The sequence below is a fragment of the Heterodontus francisci genome, chromosome 7, assembly GCF_036365525.1.
Source record: "Heterodontus francisci isolate sHetFra1 chromosome 7, sHetFra1.hap1, whole genome shotgun sequence".
Lineage (NCBI taxonomy): Eukaryota > Metazoa > Chordata > Chondrichthyes > Heterodontiformes > Heterodontidae > Heterodontus > Heterodontus francisci.
Window position 1 is genome coordinate 131,081,063 of NC_090377.1, and position 19,788 is coordinate 131,100,850.

Below are 19,788 nucleotides of genomic sequence, written 5' to 3' on the forward strand. Positions count from 1 at the left end.
ATCGGAAAATGAGATGCTGTTCCTCGAGCTTGCATTAATGTTCACTGGAACACTGCAGCAATCCCAGGACAGAGATGTGAGCAGGAGAGCAGGGGGGAGTGTTGAAATGGCAAGCAACCGGAAGCTCAGGGTCCTGCTTGCGGCCTGAGTGGAGGTGTTCCGCAATGCGGTCACCCAGTCTGCGTTTGGTCTCCCCAATGTAGAGGAGACCACATTGTGAGCGGCCTTGTCCAATCTACACCTTCTCCTTTGTTATCTCTTGCCCCACCCCTGGCTCACTTGCTTATAACCTTTGACATTTCTAATATTTGCTAGTTCCGAAGAAGGGTCACGGACCCGAAACTTTAACTCTGCTTCTCTTTCCACAGATGCTGCCAGACCTGCTGAGTGGTTCCAGCATTTCTTGTTTTTATGTCACTGTATAACACTGGGGTACAGTACTGATGGGTACAGATCTGTCACTGTATAACACTGGAGTACAGTACTGATGGATACGGGTCCACCAACCTCCCCAGGGCTATGATGGATGGGAAACAAATGCTGGCCTTGCCAGCTATGCTCACATTCCATTAATGAATTTTAAAAAAGTGAATTGTATTGGATTCAGTGTGGTTTGCTTTTTGTGTTTTGCAAACAATATTTCAGTTAGTCCCAGTGACCACACGGTATATGATCTCATCGAGTTGTATTTATGTCTGACTATCTCTCACTACTGAGCAGCATTCCATGGGTATGGACTCTCTCTGGCTGCTGATTGACACTGGCTACTCAGTCTGACTGGCTGACGATTCCCACTGGCTACTGATCCTCACTGGATACAGTTACATGGGCACTGACCCTTACTGGATACAGTTCCATGGGCATAGACCCTCATTGGATATGGTTACATGGGCACTGGCCCTCACTGGATACAGTTCCATGGGCACTGGCCCTCACTGGATACAGTTCCATGGGCTCTAAGTCTCACTGGGCACAGGGATAGCCACAGGTGCCTGGTATATGAGGGAGGGAGCTGTGGGTGTCAGTTCTGATACTAAACCCTTCTCTTCCTTTCCCCTATAGGTGGAAGAAAGGCTGGAGAAGGATTTTACAGAGAAGGTGAGGAACTCACCACTAGTAACTCAATAAAGATTTCTGCCCTTGACAGTCTGGCACACTCCATTGTTCAACTGGAGCTCCATTCACGGTTATCTGGAGTCTCCACACGGCTCACCTTCAGTTCCGAATGCAGAGACAGGGAAGGCGCTCGGTGATTCTGTCATGCTGCTGGCAGCCGAAAAAACAAGCAGCTCCATGTCTGACAGTGCCAGGCATTTACTGGGGTTTGGTGTCTTTTGTCTGGGGCACATTTTCCTCACAGATGAACCCTGTTGCTACTGATCCTTTCGTCAATTTTGTGCTCATCAAAGTGAGGGAACATTTTCCACTCCAGGCCTTCAGTGTCAGAACCGAGCGCTGCCAGGACTGGTATAGCATGGGTTAAATACAGATAAAGCTTGCTGAACACTGACCCATCAAACACTCACAGGGCAGGTACAGCACAGGGGCTAGATACAGAGTAAAGCTCCCTCTACACTGTCCCCATCAAACACTCCCAGGACAGGTACAGCACGGGGGTTAGATACAGAGTAAAGCTCCCTCTACACTGTCCCCATCAAAAAAGAAAAAAAAACAGGGTTAGAAAGAAAAAAACGGGGGTTAGATACAGAGTAAAGCTCCCTCTACACTGTCCCCATCAAAAAGAAAAAAAAAAAACGGGGGTTAGATACGGAGTAAAGCTCCCTCCCAGGGCAGGATAAAAGACAGGGATAATGCAGGAAAATGGTGTTGAAGTAGAAGATCAGCCATGATCTCATTGAATGGCGGAGCGGGCTCGAAGGGCTGAATGGCCTACTCCAGCTCCTATTCCTTATGTTCTTGTGTGGGGTCAGATACAGAGTAAAGCTCCCTCTACACTGTCCCCATCAAACACTCCCAGGACAGGTACAGCACGGTGGGCACCGCAGGGACAGGAGTGCATCGTTGATGCCGAGAATGGCATTTTAATTTGAGTTTTTTGTTTATTTATCTGATTTTAATAAAGTTATTTTAAAACTGTAAATATGTATATAAAGGGGGCCTGAGGAATAAAGGCCCCCTCTACGTGAAAAATATAATAGGGGTCTGGGGTATAAAGGCCACCTTAAAAAGAAAAAAAAAGAAAAGAAAACGGGGTTAGATACTGAGTAAATCTCACTTTCCTTTGCACAGTGATGTTCGCCCTTGAACAGTTGAGAATCCAGCTAAAAGTCAATTGTAGGAAGTTGCAGAGTGTATGTCGGAGATGAATGAGGATTGAGTGGGGATCTATGAGCTCTGCTTCTACCTGCGTTAATTACCAGTGTCCTGATGTTTTCAAAATGCAAATCCACGGTTGGAGTAACTCTCCCATCGGTACATCCTTCCCACTCATCAATGTAGCTTCAAACGTTTACCATAGTCTGACTAAAACAAATTAAAACATTTTTTTAAAAACAGGTTAGATACAGAGTAAAGCTCCCGGTACATTGTCCCCATCAAACACTCCCAGGCCAGGTACAGCACGGGTTGGATACAGACATCCCCATGACTGTGGCTGTTCTGTAGGCTCAGTAATATGCTAGGAAGGAGAAAGTGAGTGATGGCCAGAGATCATGGGTTGCATATTACCATTGATCTCCTGGTTCAATGAGTAATATACATCACCCCTGTTCAATCTGACGTTGATTTGGTAACCCACTAGATTTGTTTTAGTCGGCCTGCTCCAGTGAAAGCAGTGCTTGGTGTCCATGCCTGTTGAAAGCTGAACTGCAGTGGCCACAAGATGTTGCATGGAGGCCCATGGAGGTTATCAAGCTGAGATAAGACCCTGGGCAGTAGTACGTTCTTCAGTCCATGTCAGCATACTTGGCTAATTGGCATGCTTTCTTGTTTCAGGGATCCCGGGCAGCCTCAAGCCTTTCTGCTGCTACCCTTGCCTCCCTGGGGGGCACCTCGTCAAGGCGAGGCAGTGGGGAAACCACCACCTCAATGGACACTGAAGGCTCCATTCGAGAGATCAAGGTAGGACATAGTGAGGGCAAGTGGTGGTGGGAGGGTGATGTCATTTCAGGGCTTGTGATCCCAGTGGCGAAGCCTCACCCGCTGGGAGCACAGATCAGAAATTCACTGCAAATGCTCAGATTTCCAAAACATGCCTTCAGGGGAAGGGGAGTGGAGGCCATGGTGTATGTGAAATACCTGCTAAGATAATTGACCCTTTTTGTACTCCTGTGGTGTCAGCTCATGGATTCTGGGCAAGGGATGTACGTGCGTGTAGAATTTACCTTTCATCATTCTTATCTCCTCAAAGTGCTCAATACATGTTTCTCTGTCTCTCTCCTCTCTCTGTCGCCTTCCTTCTCTTTTTGCCATTCTCTGTTTCCAATTCTCTTTCTGTCGCTCTCTTTCCTATTGTGTTTTTATACCATTGTCTCTATCTTTGCCTCTATCATTGCCTCTGTATCCATGTCTCTGTCTCTATCTGTTCCTGTCTCCCTCTTTCTATTTTTTCTCTATCTTTCTCCTCTCTTCCTCTGTGGATCTGCCTCTGTCTCTCACCCTACCCTTTCTATTGTTTTATCTTTCTCTCCCTTTTTGTTCCTTTTTTCCCCACCTATCTCTGTTTCTCTGTCTTGCTGGTTTCTATCTCTGCCTCCCTCTTTGTCTGTCTTTCCCTCTTTTTTTCTTCATCTTTCTGTTTCCTTCTCTCTGCCCTTTTCTCTCTCTCAGTTTCTATCTCTCTCTCACTCCCTTTTCTTCCTCCCTCTTTTTGCCTCTCTCTCTCTGTCTTTCTCCCTCTACCTCTAGCCTCTTTCGGTCTTTCTCCTTCTCTATCTCACTCTGGCTGTCTATCATTCTGTTACTCTGTCTCTGTCATTTTCTTTCTCTCTCACTATCTCTCTCTCTGTCCCTATTTCTTTCTCTTCTATATAAATCTAAGCTGTTTTTCTACCCCACTCTTTTTCTCTTTGTCTCATTCTCATGCTCTATCTCGATCATTCTCTTTCTAACTCTTTCTCTGTGACTTTACGCCTGTCTCTCTCTCCCTCCATGTCTCCCTCTTTTTATATTTTCTCCCTCTCTGTCTCTACCTCTTTTTATCTTACTGACACTGACTCTATCAGTCTGTCTGTTTGTCTCCCTCGATCCCTGTCGTTCTCTTTCTGCCTTTCTTTTTCTTTGTATCTTTATAGCTCTGTGTCTCTTTTCTTGTCTTTACTCTTCCCTCTGTATCTGTCTTGCTCGCTCACTGCCTCTCCATCTCTCAGAAATAGAATCAGTATGGGTGAAGATTAGGAATTTAGCAAGAGTCAGGAAATGCTGGTGGGAGTAGTTTATAGGCCCCCTAACCATTGGACAGAGAATTAAACAAGAAGTTATTGGAGCAAACGCAATGTAATAATTGTGGGAGACTTTAATCTTCATATAGACTGGACCAGTCAATGGGTGGTCTAGAAGATGAGTTTATGGAATGTTTTCGTGACAGTTTCCTGGAACAATATGTTGTGGAACCAACTAGGGATAAAGCTATTTTAAATCTAGTATTGTGTAATGAGGCAGGGTTAATTAGGAACCTCATAGTAAAATATCTGCTGGGAAATAGTGATAATACAATCGAATTCCATGTTAAGTTTGAAAGTGACATACTCCAATCACAAACAAGAATCTTGCACTTAAAGTCAATTACAAAGGTATGAGGAGAGAGGTTGCTTGGGTAAGTAGACTAAAAGGTATGGTATGAAATAAACAGTGGGAAACACTGAAAGAAACAATTCAAAATTTTCGACAAAAATACATTCCATTGAAAAATAAAAACTCAGCAAGAAAGATCCATCCATGATCTACTCAAAAAGTTAGTCAGTCATTTACGGCACAGAATGAGGACATTTGGCCCATCGAGTCCATGCTGGCTCTCCACTGAGCTATCTAGTCAGTCCCCCGCTTGATCTCTGTAGTCCTGCAAATCTATTTCCTTAAAGTGGCTACCCAGTTTCCTTTTGAAATCATTGGTTGTTTCCACCACCCTTGTGGGCAGCGAGTTCCAGGTTATTACCATCCACTAAAAAAGTTGTTCCTCATATTCCCCCTGCAGCTCTTACACAAAACTTCAATCTATGGCCCCTAGTCCTTGTACCATTAGTTAATGGATAGTATTAGATTCAGAGAAGAGGCTTATAATGTGGCAAGAATAGTAGCAAGTCCGAGGATTGGGAGTGTTTTAGAAACCAGCAAAGAGCCACCAAAAAGTTGATAAAAAGGGAAAAGGAGAATACGAGAACAAACTAGCTAGGAATATTAAAACAGATTGTAAGAGCTTTACAAGTATATAAAAAGTAAAAGAGTAGCTAAAGTAAACATTGGTCCCTCAGAACAATAGACAGGAAAAGTTATTATGGGAATGAAGAAATGGCAGAGACATTGAACAAATATTTTGTGTCTGTCTTCACAATAGAAGGCATAAGTTGCATACCAGAAATAGAAGGTAAACAAGGGGCTATAAAGAATGAGGAAATTAAGGTAATTATTATCAGTAGAGAAAAATGTATTGAAGAAAACTAAGGGACAAAAATCCCCCGAGCTTGACAGCCTACATCCAAGGGTTCTAAAAGAGGTAGATGCAGAGATAGTGGATGCGCTGGTTACAATTTTCCAAAATTCCCTAGATTCAAGAACGGTCCCAGTAGATTGGACATGAGCAAATGTAACACCGCTATTCAAGAAAGGTGGTGGGGGGGTTGGGGGGGGGTGGGGGAGCGGAGAGAGAAAACAGGGAAGTACAGGCCAGTTAGCCTGACACCAGTCATCGAGAAAATATTGGAATCTATTATTAAGGAAGTCTTAATAATACACTTAGAAAATCCATAGAATCATCAGGAAACTTCAACATGGTTTTACAAAAGAAAAATTGAGTTTGACAAATTTATTGGAGTTTTTTTGAGGATGTACCTAGTAGGGTAGATGTAGTATGCCTGGATTTCCAAAAGGCATTTCATAAGGTGCCACACTAAAGATTAATAGGCCAGATAAAGGCACATGGCGTTGGGGGTAATATATTAGCATGGTTGGAGGATTGGTTAATGGACAGGAAGCAAAGAATAGGCATAAATGGGTATTTTCAAATTGGAAGGCTGTGACTAATGGAATGCCAGAAGGATCAGTGCTGGGGTCTCAGCTATTTACAATCTTAGACGAAGAGATAGAGAGTAATGTATCTAAATTTGCTGATGATACAAAGGTAGGTGGAAATGCAAGCTGTGGGGAGGACACAGAGAGGCTGCAAGGAGGTATAGACAGGTTAAGTGAGTGGGTAACATGGTGGCAGATGGAGTATATGGGAAGTGTGAAGTTATTCACTTTGGTCATATGACTAGAAGAGCAGAATATTTTTTAAAAGGTGTGAAACTTGTAAATGTCGATATTCAGAGAAACTTGGACGTGCTAATACAAGGAATGCAGGAAGTTAGCATGCATGTACAGCAAGCAATTAGGAAGGCAAATGGCATGTTGGCCTTTATTGCAAAGGATTGGAGTACAGGAACACAGAAGTCCTGCTACAATTGTATGGGGTTTTGGTGAGACCACATCTGGAATACTGTGTGCAGTTTTGGTCTCCACATTTAAGAAAGGATATACCTGCATTGGAGGCGGTCCACTGAAGGTTTACTAGATTGGTCCCTGGGATGAGAGGATTGCCCTATGATGAGAGACTGAGTAAATTGGGCCTCTATTCTCTGGAGTTTAGAAGAATGACAGGCTATCTGATTGAAACATACAAGATTCCGAAGGGGTTTTACAGGGTAGACACTGAGAGGTTATTTCCCCTGGCTGGGAAATCGAGAACATGGGAACACAGCCTCAGGATGAGGGGTTGATCATTTAAGACTGAGATGGGGAGAAATTTCATCACTCAAAGGGTTGTGAATGTTTGGAATTCCCTACTCCAGAAGGTAGTGGATACCCAATATTGAATATATTTAAGGCTGCAATAGACAGATTTTTGGTCTCTCAGGGAATCAAGGGATATGGGGAGTGGGCAGGCAACTAGAGTTGAGGCTGAAAACCAGTCATAATCATTTTGAATGGCGGAACAGGCTCGAGGGGCTGTATGGTCTACTTCTGCTTCTTTTATGTTCTTATCTCTCTGTCAGTCCCCCTCTCTTTTATTTTTGTCTCTCTTTCCTGCTTCTCTCTCTTTTTCCCCCCCTGTCTTTGTCTGTCATTTTTCTCTCCCTGTCTATCTGGCTGTCCCTTTCTCTCTATTCATGCTGCTATCTGATTCTCCCCTAGGAAATCTTTGAGCTAAAGGACCAGATACAGGATGTAGAAGGAAAATACATGGAGGGGCTGAAGGAGCTGAAGGTATCTAGTTTGGGAATGAGTGTGAGCCCCTCCACCATTGGTCCTTATCTGCCTGAGTGTGGAAATGGCATTAACCAGCAGGGGTCTATTCTATTGATTCCTTTCTATTCAATACGCCTCATATTAACAGCACGGACTGGGTGAACGCTTTTAAGTTTTTAGTCACTCTGGCTTGAACCAAACTCTAACCAGCTTCTCCCAATGTGCTAATTCTCCTTCACCTGGGAAGCCCGTTTTATAGATTCCCCTCCTTCCCCTCTCTCCCCCTCCCCTCTCTCTCTCTCTCTCTCCCGACCTCACTCTCTCCCCCTTTGTCTCTCAATTCCTCCTCATGTTTTCTCCCATTCTCTCCCATCGCTGCTGTTTTTCCCTGTCCCCTACACTCCGTCTCTCTCTCCCCTACACTCCTCTCTCTCCCTCCACACTCCCTCCCTCTCTCTCTGCCTCCACACTCCCTCCCTCTCTCCACACTCCCTTTCTCTCTCCGCACTCCCTCTCTCTCCACACTCCCTCCCTTTCTCCCTCCACACTCCCTCTCTCACTCCCCCCACACTCCCTCTCTTTCCTCCACACTCCCTCTCTCTCTCCCCACACTCCCTCTCTCTCCCCCAGTCTCTCTCTCTCTCCTCCACACTCCCTCTATTTCTCCCTCCACACACCCTCTCTCGCTCTCCCAAACTTCCTCACTCTCTCCCCCACATTCTCGCTCTCTCCCTCCATACTGCCTCTCTCTCTCCACACTCCCTCTCTCTCTCCCTCCACACTCTCTCACTCCGCCCACACTCCCTCTCTTTCCTCCTCCCTCTCTTTCCTCCACACTCCCTCTCTCTTTCCTCCACACTCCCTCTCTCACTCCTCCCACACTCCCTCTCTCTCCCTCACCCTCCACACTGCCTCTCTCTCCCCCACCCTCCACACTGCCTCTCTCTCCCCCCACACTCCCCCTCTCTCCCCCCCCCACTCTCTCCTCCACACTCACTCTCTCTTCCCACACACTCCCTCACCCTCCACACTGCCTCTCTCTCCCCCACCCTCCACACTGCCTCTCTCTCCTCCACACACTCTCTCCCCACACATTCCCTCTCACTCCCCCACACGCCCTCTCTTTGTCTCCCCCACACTCCCTCTCTCTCTCGCACACTTCCTCTCCCCCACACACCCTCTCTCTCTCTCTCCCCCTCTCCCCCACACTCCCCCTCTCTCTCGCTCCCCCACACTCGCTCTCTTCACTTATCCCGATGTTCTCACAACAATTCCTATTTGTCATAACCTGGTTGAACAGGCGCTGGGAGCCATCTTGTATATTGAGTGTTCGTTAAACTCCAATGAGCCGAGACAATCAGGGTTCCAGGAGGTTCGGCTGTGATAGGCTTCACTACTACGTCCTAATCCTGACCCCTCCAAAGTTCCTCTGGCTTCCTGATTGATGTTATTCCCTCTTCCCTAACCCTGGATGCTGAGGCCAACTGTAGCCCCCTCCTTCCTTGAGTAATGTCTTTGACTGTGATCAGTTAATGCAGTGCAGAACTGAGGGTGAAAGCCCAGACCTTGTGGTCTATGTGGCTCACTCACTGGGCACTCAGTGACCCGCACTGTCGGCGATGGACACAGTTACAAGGTCTGCTACGTGGAATGGGATTAGTGCACAGATAATTCAAAGCTGGTGCTCTCCTCTCAGCTTCCTGCTGGCACAAAGCAGTCTTGGAGAAGGTCATATTTCCAGACTGGAACTCCTCCCCCTCCTCCTCCTCCTGTTCCTCCCTCAGTCAGGGACCGTTTCTACTGACAGCAACTGTGCAACAGTCTGCACTGCCCTCAACTCACCCTGCATAGCCCGAGGGATTGGAGAATCCATGGGGATGGATAGAATCTATGAACTAAGTTGAGGGTGGGAATTTACCAACCAAGGGGTCCGGGGGGGTGGTGGGCTGGTGGCGGTAGTGGGATGGTGTGAGGGAAATCTACCAAACAAAGGATCGGGAGTGGGTGGAAGCTACTAACTGAGAGGCGTGGGGGGGGGTGGGGTTGGAAACTACCAACTGAGGGGGTCGGGTGATAGGGTGGGAATCTACCAACTGAGGGATTGGGGGTGGTGTGGATGGAAAGATTGGTGCAGGGATGGTGGTAGTGATTGAATGTACTGAGGGAAGAGATGTTATCAGTAAGTGAACTGTTCCTGCTCACGCCACATGGCCATCATCTCGTTGTTAGTCCACAAACATCCTTTTTGCAGGTGAGGTAGGTCACATAACACCACTGAGGTCTGGACCATTGGCCGATCTTTGACCTCTCACTTTTGGGGCACAGGTTCATACTCCGAATGGCAGGATGTAGGTCTGCTCTGGCTAATGGCTGTGAGTTTAGGTTGGGGCTGACTCCGTCCTGGCCCAACTGAGATCGACCCTTTCTTCCCTATTGTTTACCTCAGTGCCATTCAGGTTTGGAGCTGTGACGGTGATTGTTGTGCTTCAATGACGGTTGTTTTTCTCACTGTCCCAGGACTCGTTGGCTGAGGTGGAGGAGAAGTACAAAAAGGCCATGGTGTCAAATGCACAGCTGGACAATGAAAAGACCAACCTCATGTACCAGGTGGACACGCTGAGGGAAAGCCTGCTGGAGCTGGAAGAACAGTTAGCAGAGATGCACAGGAGGCACGAGGAAAAAACCAAGGTGAGTGGGGGTGGGGAGGGGAGGTGTAGGAGAACATCTGGACTCGCGTAGCAACGGCAGCAGATTGCAGCTCCCACAGCGGGTGGGTGGGGCCTGCTGTTCAGTCGAATGATTATTATGTCCCATCAACGTATGGAGGAATTACAGACACAGTCCTATTCCTGTGTGTGTGGGGAATCACAGCCTCCCGTCCCATCACTGTGTGTATGCGTGGGTGGGGGAGTCACAGACACAGACCCCCGTCCCACCACTGTGTGTATGAGGAAATCACAGACCCCTGTCCCATCACGTGGGTGCTGGATTGCTTGGAATGTACTGACGTGAGCATGTTGGTTGGGGTTTGGGTTGTGGACGGAGTCCATCATTCACTCTGGTGTTGTAGATGGTGCAGGTTTCGACTGCCCCTGTGTGTTGGAGCTGAAATGTCCAACTTTCTCCACCACTAGGAATTGGACAGACAGAAACACGCCTACAGCATCTTGCAGCATCAGTTCGAGGTGATGAAAGCAACTGTTAAAGAGAGGGAAGAGATGTTAGTGGTAAGTGAACTGTTCCTGCGCACGCAATTGACCACCAGCAAAGTGACTTCTATTTGGCCACGGACTGGCCTCTGCCTGTCGGGATGATTGGTGCTCTGGTGGCAGATGAGCTCAGCACCTTCAGGGGCACAGACTCCTGGGAGCCAAGGTTCAGATTCCTGTAGGGACAATCAAGCTGTCTTTTCAATCTCATTGTTAATGGTTAGTTAGAAGTGTTGTTATTTGGTTACTCATGGTTAGTTACAAAGATTGTCCATTGTGCGAGGACAGGCTTGGTCAAATAGCCTGGCATCAGGTTCACACTTGAAGACTGGTTGCTTGGAGATACCAAAGTGTGCATGACCTGAGGAGGCCTCAGTGCACCAGGCGGATGTACTGCTGACTCAGTGCCAGAACTTGAATGGCCTGTTTTGGGGGCTTGGTTTCCCCCATCTCAGCCTGATTCCCCCCTCCCCCTCACCTCGGTCCTATCCCCGCCGACTAATTGACCGCACTGGCTCTGTTTGGGTGAGGCACTGCTGAGGGCTGAGCTTGGTTCTGCCTATTCTTTACCTAAAGGCCGATTCTTCCTGTGTGAACGGCAGCAGACTGTTTGACCACTGTGGGCATTCCAGCCCATTACTGGCCTTGTATATACTGGCCAACAGGAGGCACTAGAGTCCTGGCCAATATTCACTTCTGTCTCCCGGGGGTTGTTGTAAGTCCCCAGTTGGTCACCCAGCCTGAGGTCAGGTCAGTGGGCACAGAGTGGGACTGGAACCTGGCAGCCCCTGGTCTGTATGGCTGTGTTTTCACTAAGTGATGTTTAGCAGGTGGAGTTTCATTAGTATTACTCTGTCAGAGAATGATTGTGTTGAATCACATGCATATATCGGCTGAGGATGTTTTAACTGATCTGAGGCAGTGTTTAAATATCAATGCAGTGAAGAGCTTCTTCTCTGGTCGGCCTATTTTTATGCTGCTCTTTCCTGTCTTCAGCCTTTCCTTTCACTTGCTCTCTCTCTCCCTCTCTCCTTCTTTGCCTCTCTTTTTTGTCCTTCGTCCTCCTTGGCTTGGGACCGGCTGGCAGGAGATCAAAGAGTTGAACCAGAAGCAGCGTTCCTTCGCTCAAGAAATCTCTGACCTCCAGGAGACTGTGGAATGGAAGGACAAGAAAATTGGGGTAGGGGCAGCCCTGGATTGGGCAGCGCAGATACCCACTGCTCGCTCAGCCCTTAACGCAATTGGCCGCATGCTCGCCGTGCCAGCTAGAGCCTCTGGTGATTGGCAGAAATGATGAGGGGGGGGGGTGATTGATTAGACCATCTCTCCCACTGGATTTGGCCACACTTTGTTTGAATCCAGGGGGAACACATTTATGGATTTCTTCCGGCTTTTCCCTGTGGGATAAAGTCCTGTCGAGTTGGCAGGAGGTGTTTGTATCCTGGCAGCATGATCTAAGAAAGAAAGATTTGCATTTAAATCGCACCTTTCACAACCTCAGGTCATCCCAAATTTACAACCAATGAGGGACTTTTGGAAGTGGAATCACTGTAATAATGTAGGAAATGCGGCAGCCAATTTGCATATAGCAAGCTCCTACAAACAGCAATGTGATAATGACCAGATAATATAGGCCTGAGGATAACTACCCTGCTCCTTAAAATAGTGTCATGGGAAATTCACATCCACCTGAGAGGGCAATTGCATTCTCGGTATCAGGTGCCATCTCGAAGATAGCACCTCCGACAATGCAGCATGCCCTCAGTACTACACTGGGAGTGTCAGCCTGCACTTGTGCTGAAGTTTCTGGTGTGGAACATGAACACATGAACTGGCTGAGGTGTGAGAGAACTACCCACTGAAGCCTGTTTCCGATGTGAAGGAGGTAGATGTCAGCCTGCATCCAGCACCACCATGTTCTTGGGTGCCAAGGCGTCTATAGGAGGGAAAATGGCAGTCGTGCCTCCTGCTTATTGGCAGTGGGACAGGCTCCTGTGGGGACCAGCAACACTCTGAGGGGTATGTGGAAGGGCAGGGTCTGGGAGAGTGTAGGTCCCCACTGCCCTAGGAGTTCAAAAGCCCCTGAACCACGGTGAGTAAAGGATGATGGGGAGCCGTGTCTTAGCGGGAAGCAGTGCAGGGAAACTCATTGCATAAAGACGCCCCTCTGAGCAGTTGCACATGTGCAAGAGGCACCTGGTCAACTATATCACAGATTATAAAGTGGACTCCAGGATCGAAGGGGGTGGCAGAAGGAATGGGAACACTGAAAATCCAAATTCAAAGCAAGACTGCTGGAGAGAAGCTAATCTGTAACCCCCGCCCCCCCGCAACATGTTGCCCTTCCACACAGACATGTAACCTCTCCCCCCAGACATGTTATGCTATGTGGGAATTCCAGGACGTTTCCCGTGCCCTGGATAACCGTATGTGCAGGAAGTGTTGTCAGTTGCAGCAGCTTGATCTTCAGGTTTCGGCACAGTGGCGCAGTGGTTAGCACCGCAGCCTCACAGCTCCAGCGGCCCGGGTTCAGTTCTGGGTACTGCCTGTGCGGAGTTTGCAAGTTCTCCCTGTGACTGCGTGGGTTTCCGCCGGGTGCTCCGGTTTCCTCCCACAGCCAAAGACTTGCAGGTTGATAGGTAAATTGGCCATTGTAAATTGCCCCTAGTGTAGGTCGGTGGTAGGAGAATGGTAGGGAATATGGGGTTAATGTAGGATTAGTATAAATGGGTGGTTGTTGGTCAGCACAGACTCGGAGGGCCGAAGGGCCTGTTTCAGTGCTGTATCTCTAAAAAATAAAAAACTTGAGCAGCAGCTGGCATCACTGCAGTGCATCCGTGAGGATGAGAGCTTTGTGGATAGCATGTTTATAGAAGGGGTCACCCCACAGTTCAGAGTCAGCGTGCAGAGAGAGAATGGGTGACCACCAGAAAGTCAAGAAGAAACAGGCAGGTAGTGCAGGAGATCCCTGAATGCATCTCACTCTCCAACAGGTATTCAGTTCTGAATACTGAGGAAAGTGATGGTTCACCTGGGGAGTGCAGCCAGAGCCAAGACCATGGCACTATGGGTGGCTCAGCTGTACAGGGGGTTACAAGAAAGACTGGAAGAGCAATAGTGATAGGAGATTCGATAGTCGAGAACAGACAGGCATTTCTGCAACCACAGAAGTGAATCAAGGATGGTGTGTTGCTGCCCTGTGCCAGGGTCAAGATGTCACTGAACGGCTGCAGAGTACCTTGAGGGTGGTCCACATTGGTACCAGTGACATAGGTTGAAAGAGGGATGTGGTCCTGCAGTAAGAATTTAGGGAGCTGGGTAGGAAATTAGCAAGCAGGACCTCAAAAGCAGTGATCTCCAGATTACTCCCAGTACCACGCAGAGGCTAGTATAGAAATAGAAGAATAGTGCAGTTGAATGCATGGTTGGAAAGATGGTGCAGGAGGGAGGGCTTTAGTTTCTTGGGACATTGAGACCAGTTCTGGAGGAGATGGGACCTGTACAGGCTGGATGGGTTGCACCTGAACAGAGCAGGGACCAATTTCCTTGCAGGGTAATTTGATAGTGCTATTGGGGAGGGTTTAAGCTAACTTGGCAGGGGTGTGGGAACCAGGAAGTAGTACTGGAGAGGAATACCAAGGTACTCAGAATACTGGCAGAGATTGATCGCACTAGAGTAGGTTCAGAGTAAGGGGGAAAGTAATAAAGTCTAAATTAGGTTTACTGTGCATGTATGTGAATGCACAAAGTGTGGTAAATAAAACTGGTGAGTTGCAGGCACAGATAGCCCCATGGGGCTATGATGTTGTAGCTGTAATGGAGACCTGGCTCAAAGAAGGGCAGGACTGGGTACTAAATATTCCTGGATACAAGGTATTCAGGAAGTGAAGGAAAGGGGGAGGGGTGGCAGTATTGATTAGCCCCTCCCCCAGACCTGTAGCCCCTCTCCCCAGACCTCTAGCCCCTCTCTCCAGACATGTAGCCCCTCCCCCATGAACCATAGCCTCTCCTCCCAGTCATGTAGCCTTTCCACCAAGACATATAGACTATCCCCACATAAGAACATAAGAAATAGGAGTAGTAGTGGGCTACAGGCCCCTCTGCCATTGAATAAGATCATGACTGATCTGATCTTGGTCTCAACTCCACTTTCCCGCCTGTTCCGCATAACCCTTTACTCCCCTATAATTCAAAAATCTGTCGATCTCAGCCTTGAATATATTCAATGACCCAACCTACACTGCTCTCTGGGGAAGAGAATCTCAAAGATTAAAGACTCTCGAAGAGAAGAAATTCCTCCTCATTTCTGTCTTGAATAGTTGGGTGCTGTATGGCCGGTACAGACATGATGGGCCGAAGGGCCTGTTTCTGTGCTGTATAACTCTATGACTCTCAATGGGAGACCCCTAATTCTGAAACTGTGCCCCCAAGTTCTAAATTCCTCCTCGAGGGGAAACATCCTCGCAGCATCTACCCTGTCAAGGCCCGTCAGAATCTTATATGTTTCAATAAGATCATCTCTCATTCTTCTGAACTCCAATGAGTGTAGGCCCAACCTGCTCAACCTTTCCTCATATGGCAACCCCTTCATCCGAGGAATCAGCCTAGTGAACCTTCTCTGAACTGCCTCCCATGCAAATATATCCCTCCTTAAGTAAGGAGATCAAAACTGTACACAGTACTCCAGGTGCGGTCTCACCAAAACCCTGTACAATTCTACAGACTTCCCTACTTTTATACTCCATCCCCCTTACAATAAATGCCAACATTCCATTTGCCTTCCTAATTACTAGCTGTACCAGCATGCTGGCTTTTTGTGTTTCATGTGTGAAGACACCCATATCCTTCTGTACCGTAGCGTTCTGTAGTCTCTCTCCATTTAAATTATGTTTTGCTTTTCTATTCATCCTACCAAAGTGGATAATCTCACATTTTCCCACATTATCCTTCATCAGCCAATTTTTTGCCTACTCACTAAACCTAGCTAAACTCCTTTCAAGATTCCTTTTGTCCTCCTCGCTATGCTTTCCTATCTTTGTATCGTCAGCAAATTCGGCTACAATATACTTGGTGCCTTCATCCAAGTCACTAATATAGATTGTAAATAGTTTAGGCCCCAGCACTGATCCATGTGGCGCTCCAGTAGTTACAGTTTGCCAACTTGACACTCTGTTTCCTGTTTTTTAGCCAATCCTCTATCTATGCTAATATATTACCCCCAACACCCTGAGCTCTTATCTTATGCAGTAACCTTTTATGTGGCATCTTATTGAATGCCTTTTGGAAATCCAAATGCACTGCATCTACTGGTTCCCCTTTATCTACCCTTCTTGTTACATCCTCAAAGAAGTCATAGAGTCATACAACACTGAAACAGGCCCTTCGGCCCACCGAGTCTGTGCCAACCAACAACCACCCATTTATACTAACCCTACATTAATCCCATATTCCATACCACATTCGCACCACCTACCTACACTAGGGGCAATTTACAATGGCCAATTTACCTATCAACCTGCAAGCCTTTGGCTGTGGGAGGAAACCGGAGCACTCGGCGGAAACCCACGCAGACACAGGGAGAACTTGCAAACTGCACACAGGCAGTACCCAGAACTGAACCCAGGTCACTGGAGCTGTGAGGCTGCGGTGCTAACCACTGCGCCATCCTAATAAATTCTAATAAATTTGTCAAACATGATTTTCCTTTCATAAAACCATGTTGACTCTACCTGATTGTATTATGATTTTCTAAATGACAGAGATGTAACCTCTCCCGCAGAAATGTAGCTGCTCAGAGCCCCTCCCCTCCCGGGTCAGGTGTGCTATCCTGAGGCAGGGATTGGCCACATTGCAGTGACTTGGGAAAGAGCTGGTGAAGGGGCTAACAAAAGGAGTTTGACCCCATAGAGTGAGAACAGTTTATTCCAAACACCATGCACACCCGAGCCTGCTGTTGTCTGTCAGATTGAATCCTTTATTTAACAAACCTTTGACAGAACGTTGCCTGTATTCCTGCTGTTAGTATTATGTTTCCACAAGTTCTGCTCCTCTATGTCTTTTTTGCTCCTGTTTTTACTTTCTCCCTCTCTCTCTCTCTCTCTCTCTTATCTGCCTCCTTTTGCTGACTCTTTAGGCCTTAGAAAGACAGAAGGAATACTCTGATGCCATCAGGATTGATCGGGATGAGCTCAGGGATGAGGTTGCCATGCTGAAGGAGAGACTGGAGGTACGCACTCAGGACGGGCGACCCTCCCCTGGGCCAGGGCCCAAGGCTCTTGGCCTGCACTGCACAATGGTGATGTGCTGATGGGCATTGGGAGTTGAGTGGGGGTGGACAGGGGCTGAGGCGCTGGTTATTAAAGATGGTTTGAGGTGTAAGAGTGAGTCTGCTATTGCCAGTATTTGCTCAGTTGGCCAATCAGCAGCCAGGGTTGTGTTACTGTTGGTCTCTCTCCCCAGACATGTATCCCCACCCCTCCCAGGTCAGATGAGCTATCCTGAAGCAGGGATTGGTCACATTGCAGTGACTTGGAGCCGTTGCAAGTTGGTGAGGGAGTAACTAAAGAGTTTAACCCGATAGAGTGTGTGAGAATAGCCCCTGGGCCAGGGAGGGATCAATCAGTGTAGGCTCTGACTCCCAATTGCTTGTCCAGTGCCAGGACATGAGGACAGGGGCAGACCCAACTGCAATGCCTCCTGTCTTCAAACAGCCTGCCATGAAGGGTTGGATTTTATGGGCCCTCCTGCGACAACGGGCCCCATGGAATCGCGATGGGAGGGTGGGGGGGGGAGGGGGCACGGGGGATGGGATAGGCCAATGATGGCCTTCCTGCCCAGAGGCCAATTGAGGCCATTAAGACCAGCGGTTGGGGGGGGTGGGGACTGGAGAGGTGTGGCGGAATTGGAAGGGTCTCAGTAATTACCCCATGCTCTTTTATGTTGGGGAGATTTATTCCCACCAGTAATGCTCAACGTGGTGAACTATTAGAACAATGAGTTCTGAGGTGAGGCAGAACAGGGGGAAATAGCAAATTCATGTGACAATGCAGTCTGCGGGGGCTGCCCCTCCATCCGAGGAGCCATCCCTTCTCCCAAAGGTTCCATCCTACCTTCCGAGGGTATATCCTTCCCACCCTCACTGATTGTGTCAGCAAATTTTAATAGACCGTGCGCAGACCCTCCCTTTGAAAGGTGGCAAATGTGTGCAGCTTATTGGACCATGCCTGGGGTAAGGGGGCATTGCAACGGGGCCTGATCCTGCTTTCACCTGATGCCAACCTCAGGCAATTGTCACTCGTTAGTCAACCCTGGCAAATCTTCCCCCTTCTCGTCTCTAACCCAGCACAGCTGAAACCAGCTATCAGGCTGCTCCAGTTGCCCCAGTTCAGGTCAGCAGGCTCAGCACAGCCTAGGGAAGGGGCCTGGGGCCTATGCCACACCTGATAGCCACTTGGAAGGGTCCATGATGTGGGTGCTGAATGAGCAGGTAAGCTCAGTATCTCTCCTTTCCTTGTCGTGGGAGCCTGGAAAGGTTTGGGGCCTCTTGCACCCTGTAACCTTGGTTCATTCTCTATCCCAGGCCTACGGGTTGTTGACGAATGGCGAAGCTGAGCCTGTCAGGAAGGACGGCAATGCACACACAGAGGCTGCTCAGACAGGGCCTCAGGCTGCGGCCCAGCTACAGAACTCCAGTGACGGACCCCTAGGTAAGTGGAGCATATTCAGTGCATCTCTAATTTCAGGATCAACACTCTGATTATTATTCACCCGAAATGACCTCTGAGAAAAGGAATGAGAAGGGCACGAGGAGGAGGAAGGGAAGGGGTCAAGTGAGGGTCAAGGGGCAAATGTGCATGGAATGAGATCAACTGTTTGGGAGCAATTATGAGGGGTTTTACAAACCTGCATCTTAATCCTTTCTGGATCCACCAGACCCACAGGCAAACCTGTATAATGGGGAACTGATAAAGCAATGCATCCCACTGTCAGTGATGGCTGAACAGATTCAATGATGCACCTCAGCTGTGTGCCCAGGGGAATTGATTCAGTGATGCACCTTTACAGTATTTGTTGCACAGTTTAGCTTTTTCATGGGAGGTTTGGTCTTTGGGTACAGAGGGAAGGAGGTTGAATTGAAGGCTGTATCTGGAGAAACTGTTAGAGATGGCATTTCCCACCCACCAACCCTCTCCCCCACCCCTAGGGTAGCTCCAGACAACACAGATTTTGATTGGGAAGGCAGCAAATTTCTAAAATGTAAATTTGACTCCACAAGTCTGATTTTTAAAATAAATTGTTCCCCATTTGTTTCTGATGCGGCCCATTCATTACTGAAGTTCAATCAAAGTCAAGCAATAATGAAGAAAAGCTCGGAATTTGAGCCCTGATTCCACCCTCCCCCACCTCTCCGCCCCCATTCCCTGCTCCATCCTGCCACGTTCTTTCTCTACACTGTCCCATCACTCCCAGTGCAGGTACAGCATCGGATTAGATACAGAGTAAAGTTCCCTCTACACAAAAGAAAAAAGAAGGAAAAAATGGGGTTAGATACAGAGTAAAGTTCCCTCTGCACTGTCCCATCAAACACTCCCAGGGCAGATATAGCACAGGTTGGATAGAGTAAAGCTCCCTCTACATTGTCCCAATCAAACACTCCCAGGACAGGTACACCACGGGGTTAGGTTCAGGGAAATCCCGGTTTAGTTTAAATGTAATGATTTGAATGGGAAAATGCGTGCATGAAACTTGCAAAAAAAAACGGGGTTAGATGCAGAGTAAAGCTCCCTCTACACTGTCCCCATCAAACACTCCCAGGACAGGTACAGCACAGGGGTTAGATACAGAGTAAAGCTCCCTCTACACTGTCCCCATCAAACACTCCCAGAGCAGGTACAGCACGGGATTAAAGAAAAGGAAAAAAAAAAACGGGGTTAGATACAGAATAAAGCTCCCTCTAAAAAAAAAATGGGTTATATACAGACACCCTCTTGACCCTTGAAGAGTGCTCCCTACTGCACCCATTTGTCTTTTCTCCATTTCTCGTGCCCCTCTGCCCTATGACAGTATGGAGGTTGTTTACTAACGTTACAATATAGTGCCAGTTTGTGCTGTCAGCTCATTCCCATCAACCATGAGACTGACACTGCCCGATGCCCATTTCAAGTTGGTCACTCACAGC

General features: G+C 47.9%; 1 protein-coding gene across 1 annotated transcript in view; it reads left to right on the forward strand.

Moving 5' to 3' along the window:
* The window catches only part of LOC137372420 (uncharacterized), a 159,977-nt gene that overhangs the window by 101,794 nt on the left and 38,395 nt on the right, over positions 1-19,788 (forward strand). The window contains exons 8-12 of the mRNA XM_068036308.1: positions 1,063-1,098; positions 2,956-3,081; positions 9,919-10,089; positions 10,536-10,628; positions 18,190-18,316. Of these exons, the coding sequence (XP_067892409.1) occupies positions 1,063-1,098; positions 2,956-3,081; positions 9,919-10,089; positions 10,536-10,628; positions 18,190-18,316 (553 nt within the window). The remainder of the gene's footprint in view (positions 1-1,062; positions 1,099-2,955; positions 3,082-9,918; positions 10,090-10,535; positions 10,629-18,189; positions 18,317-19,788) is intronic.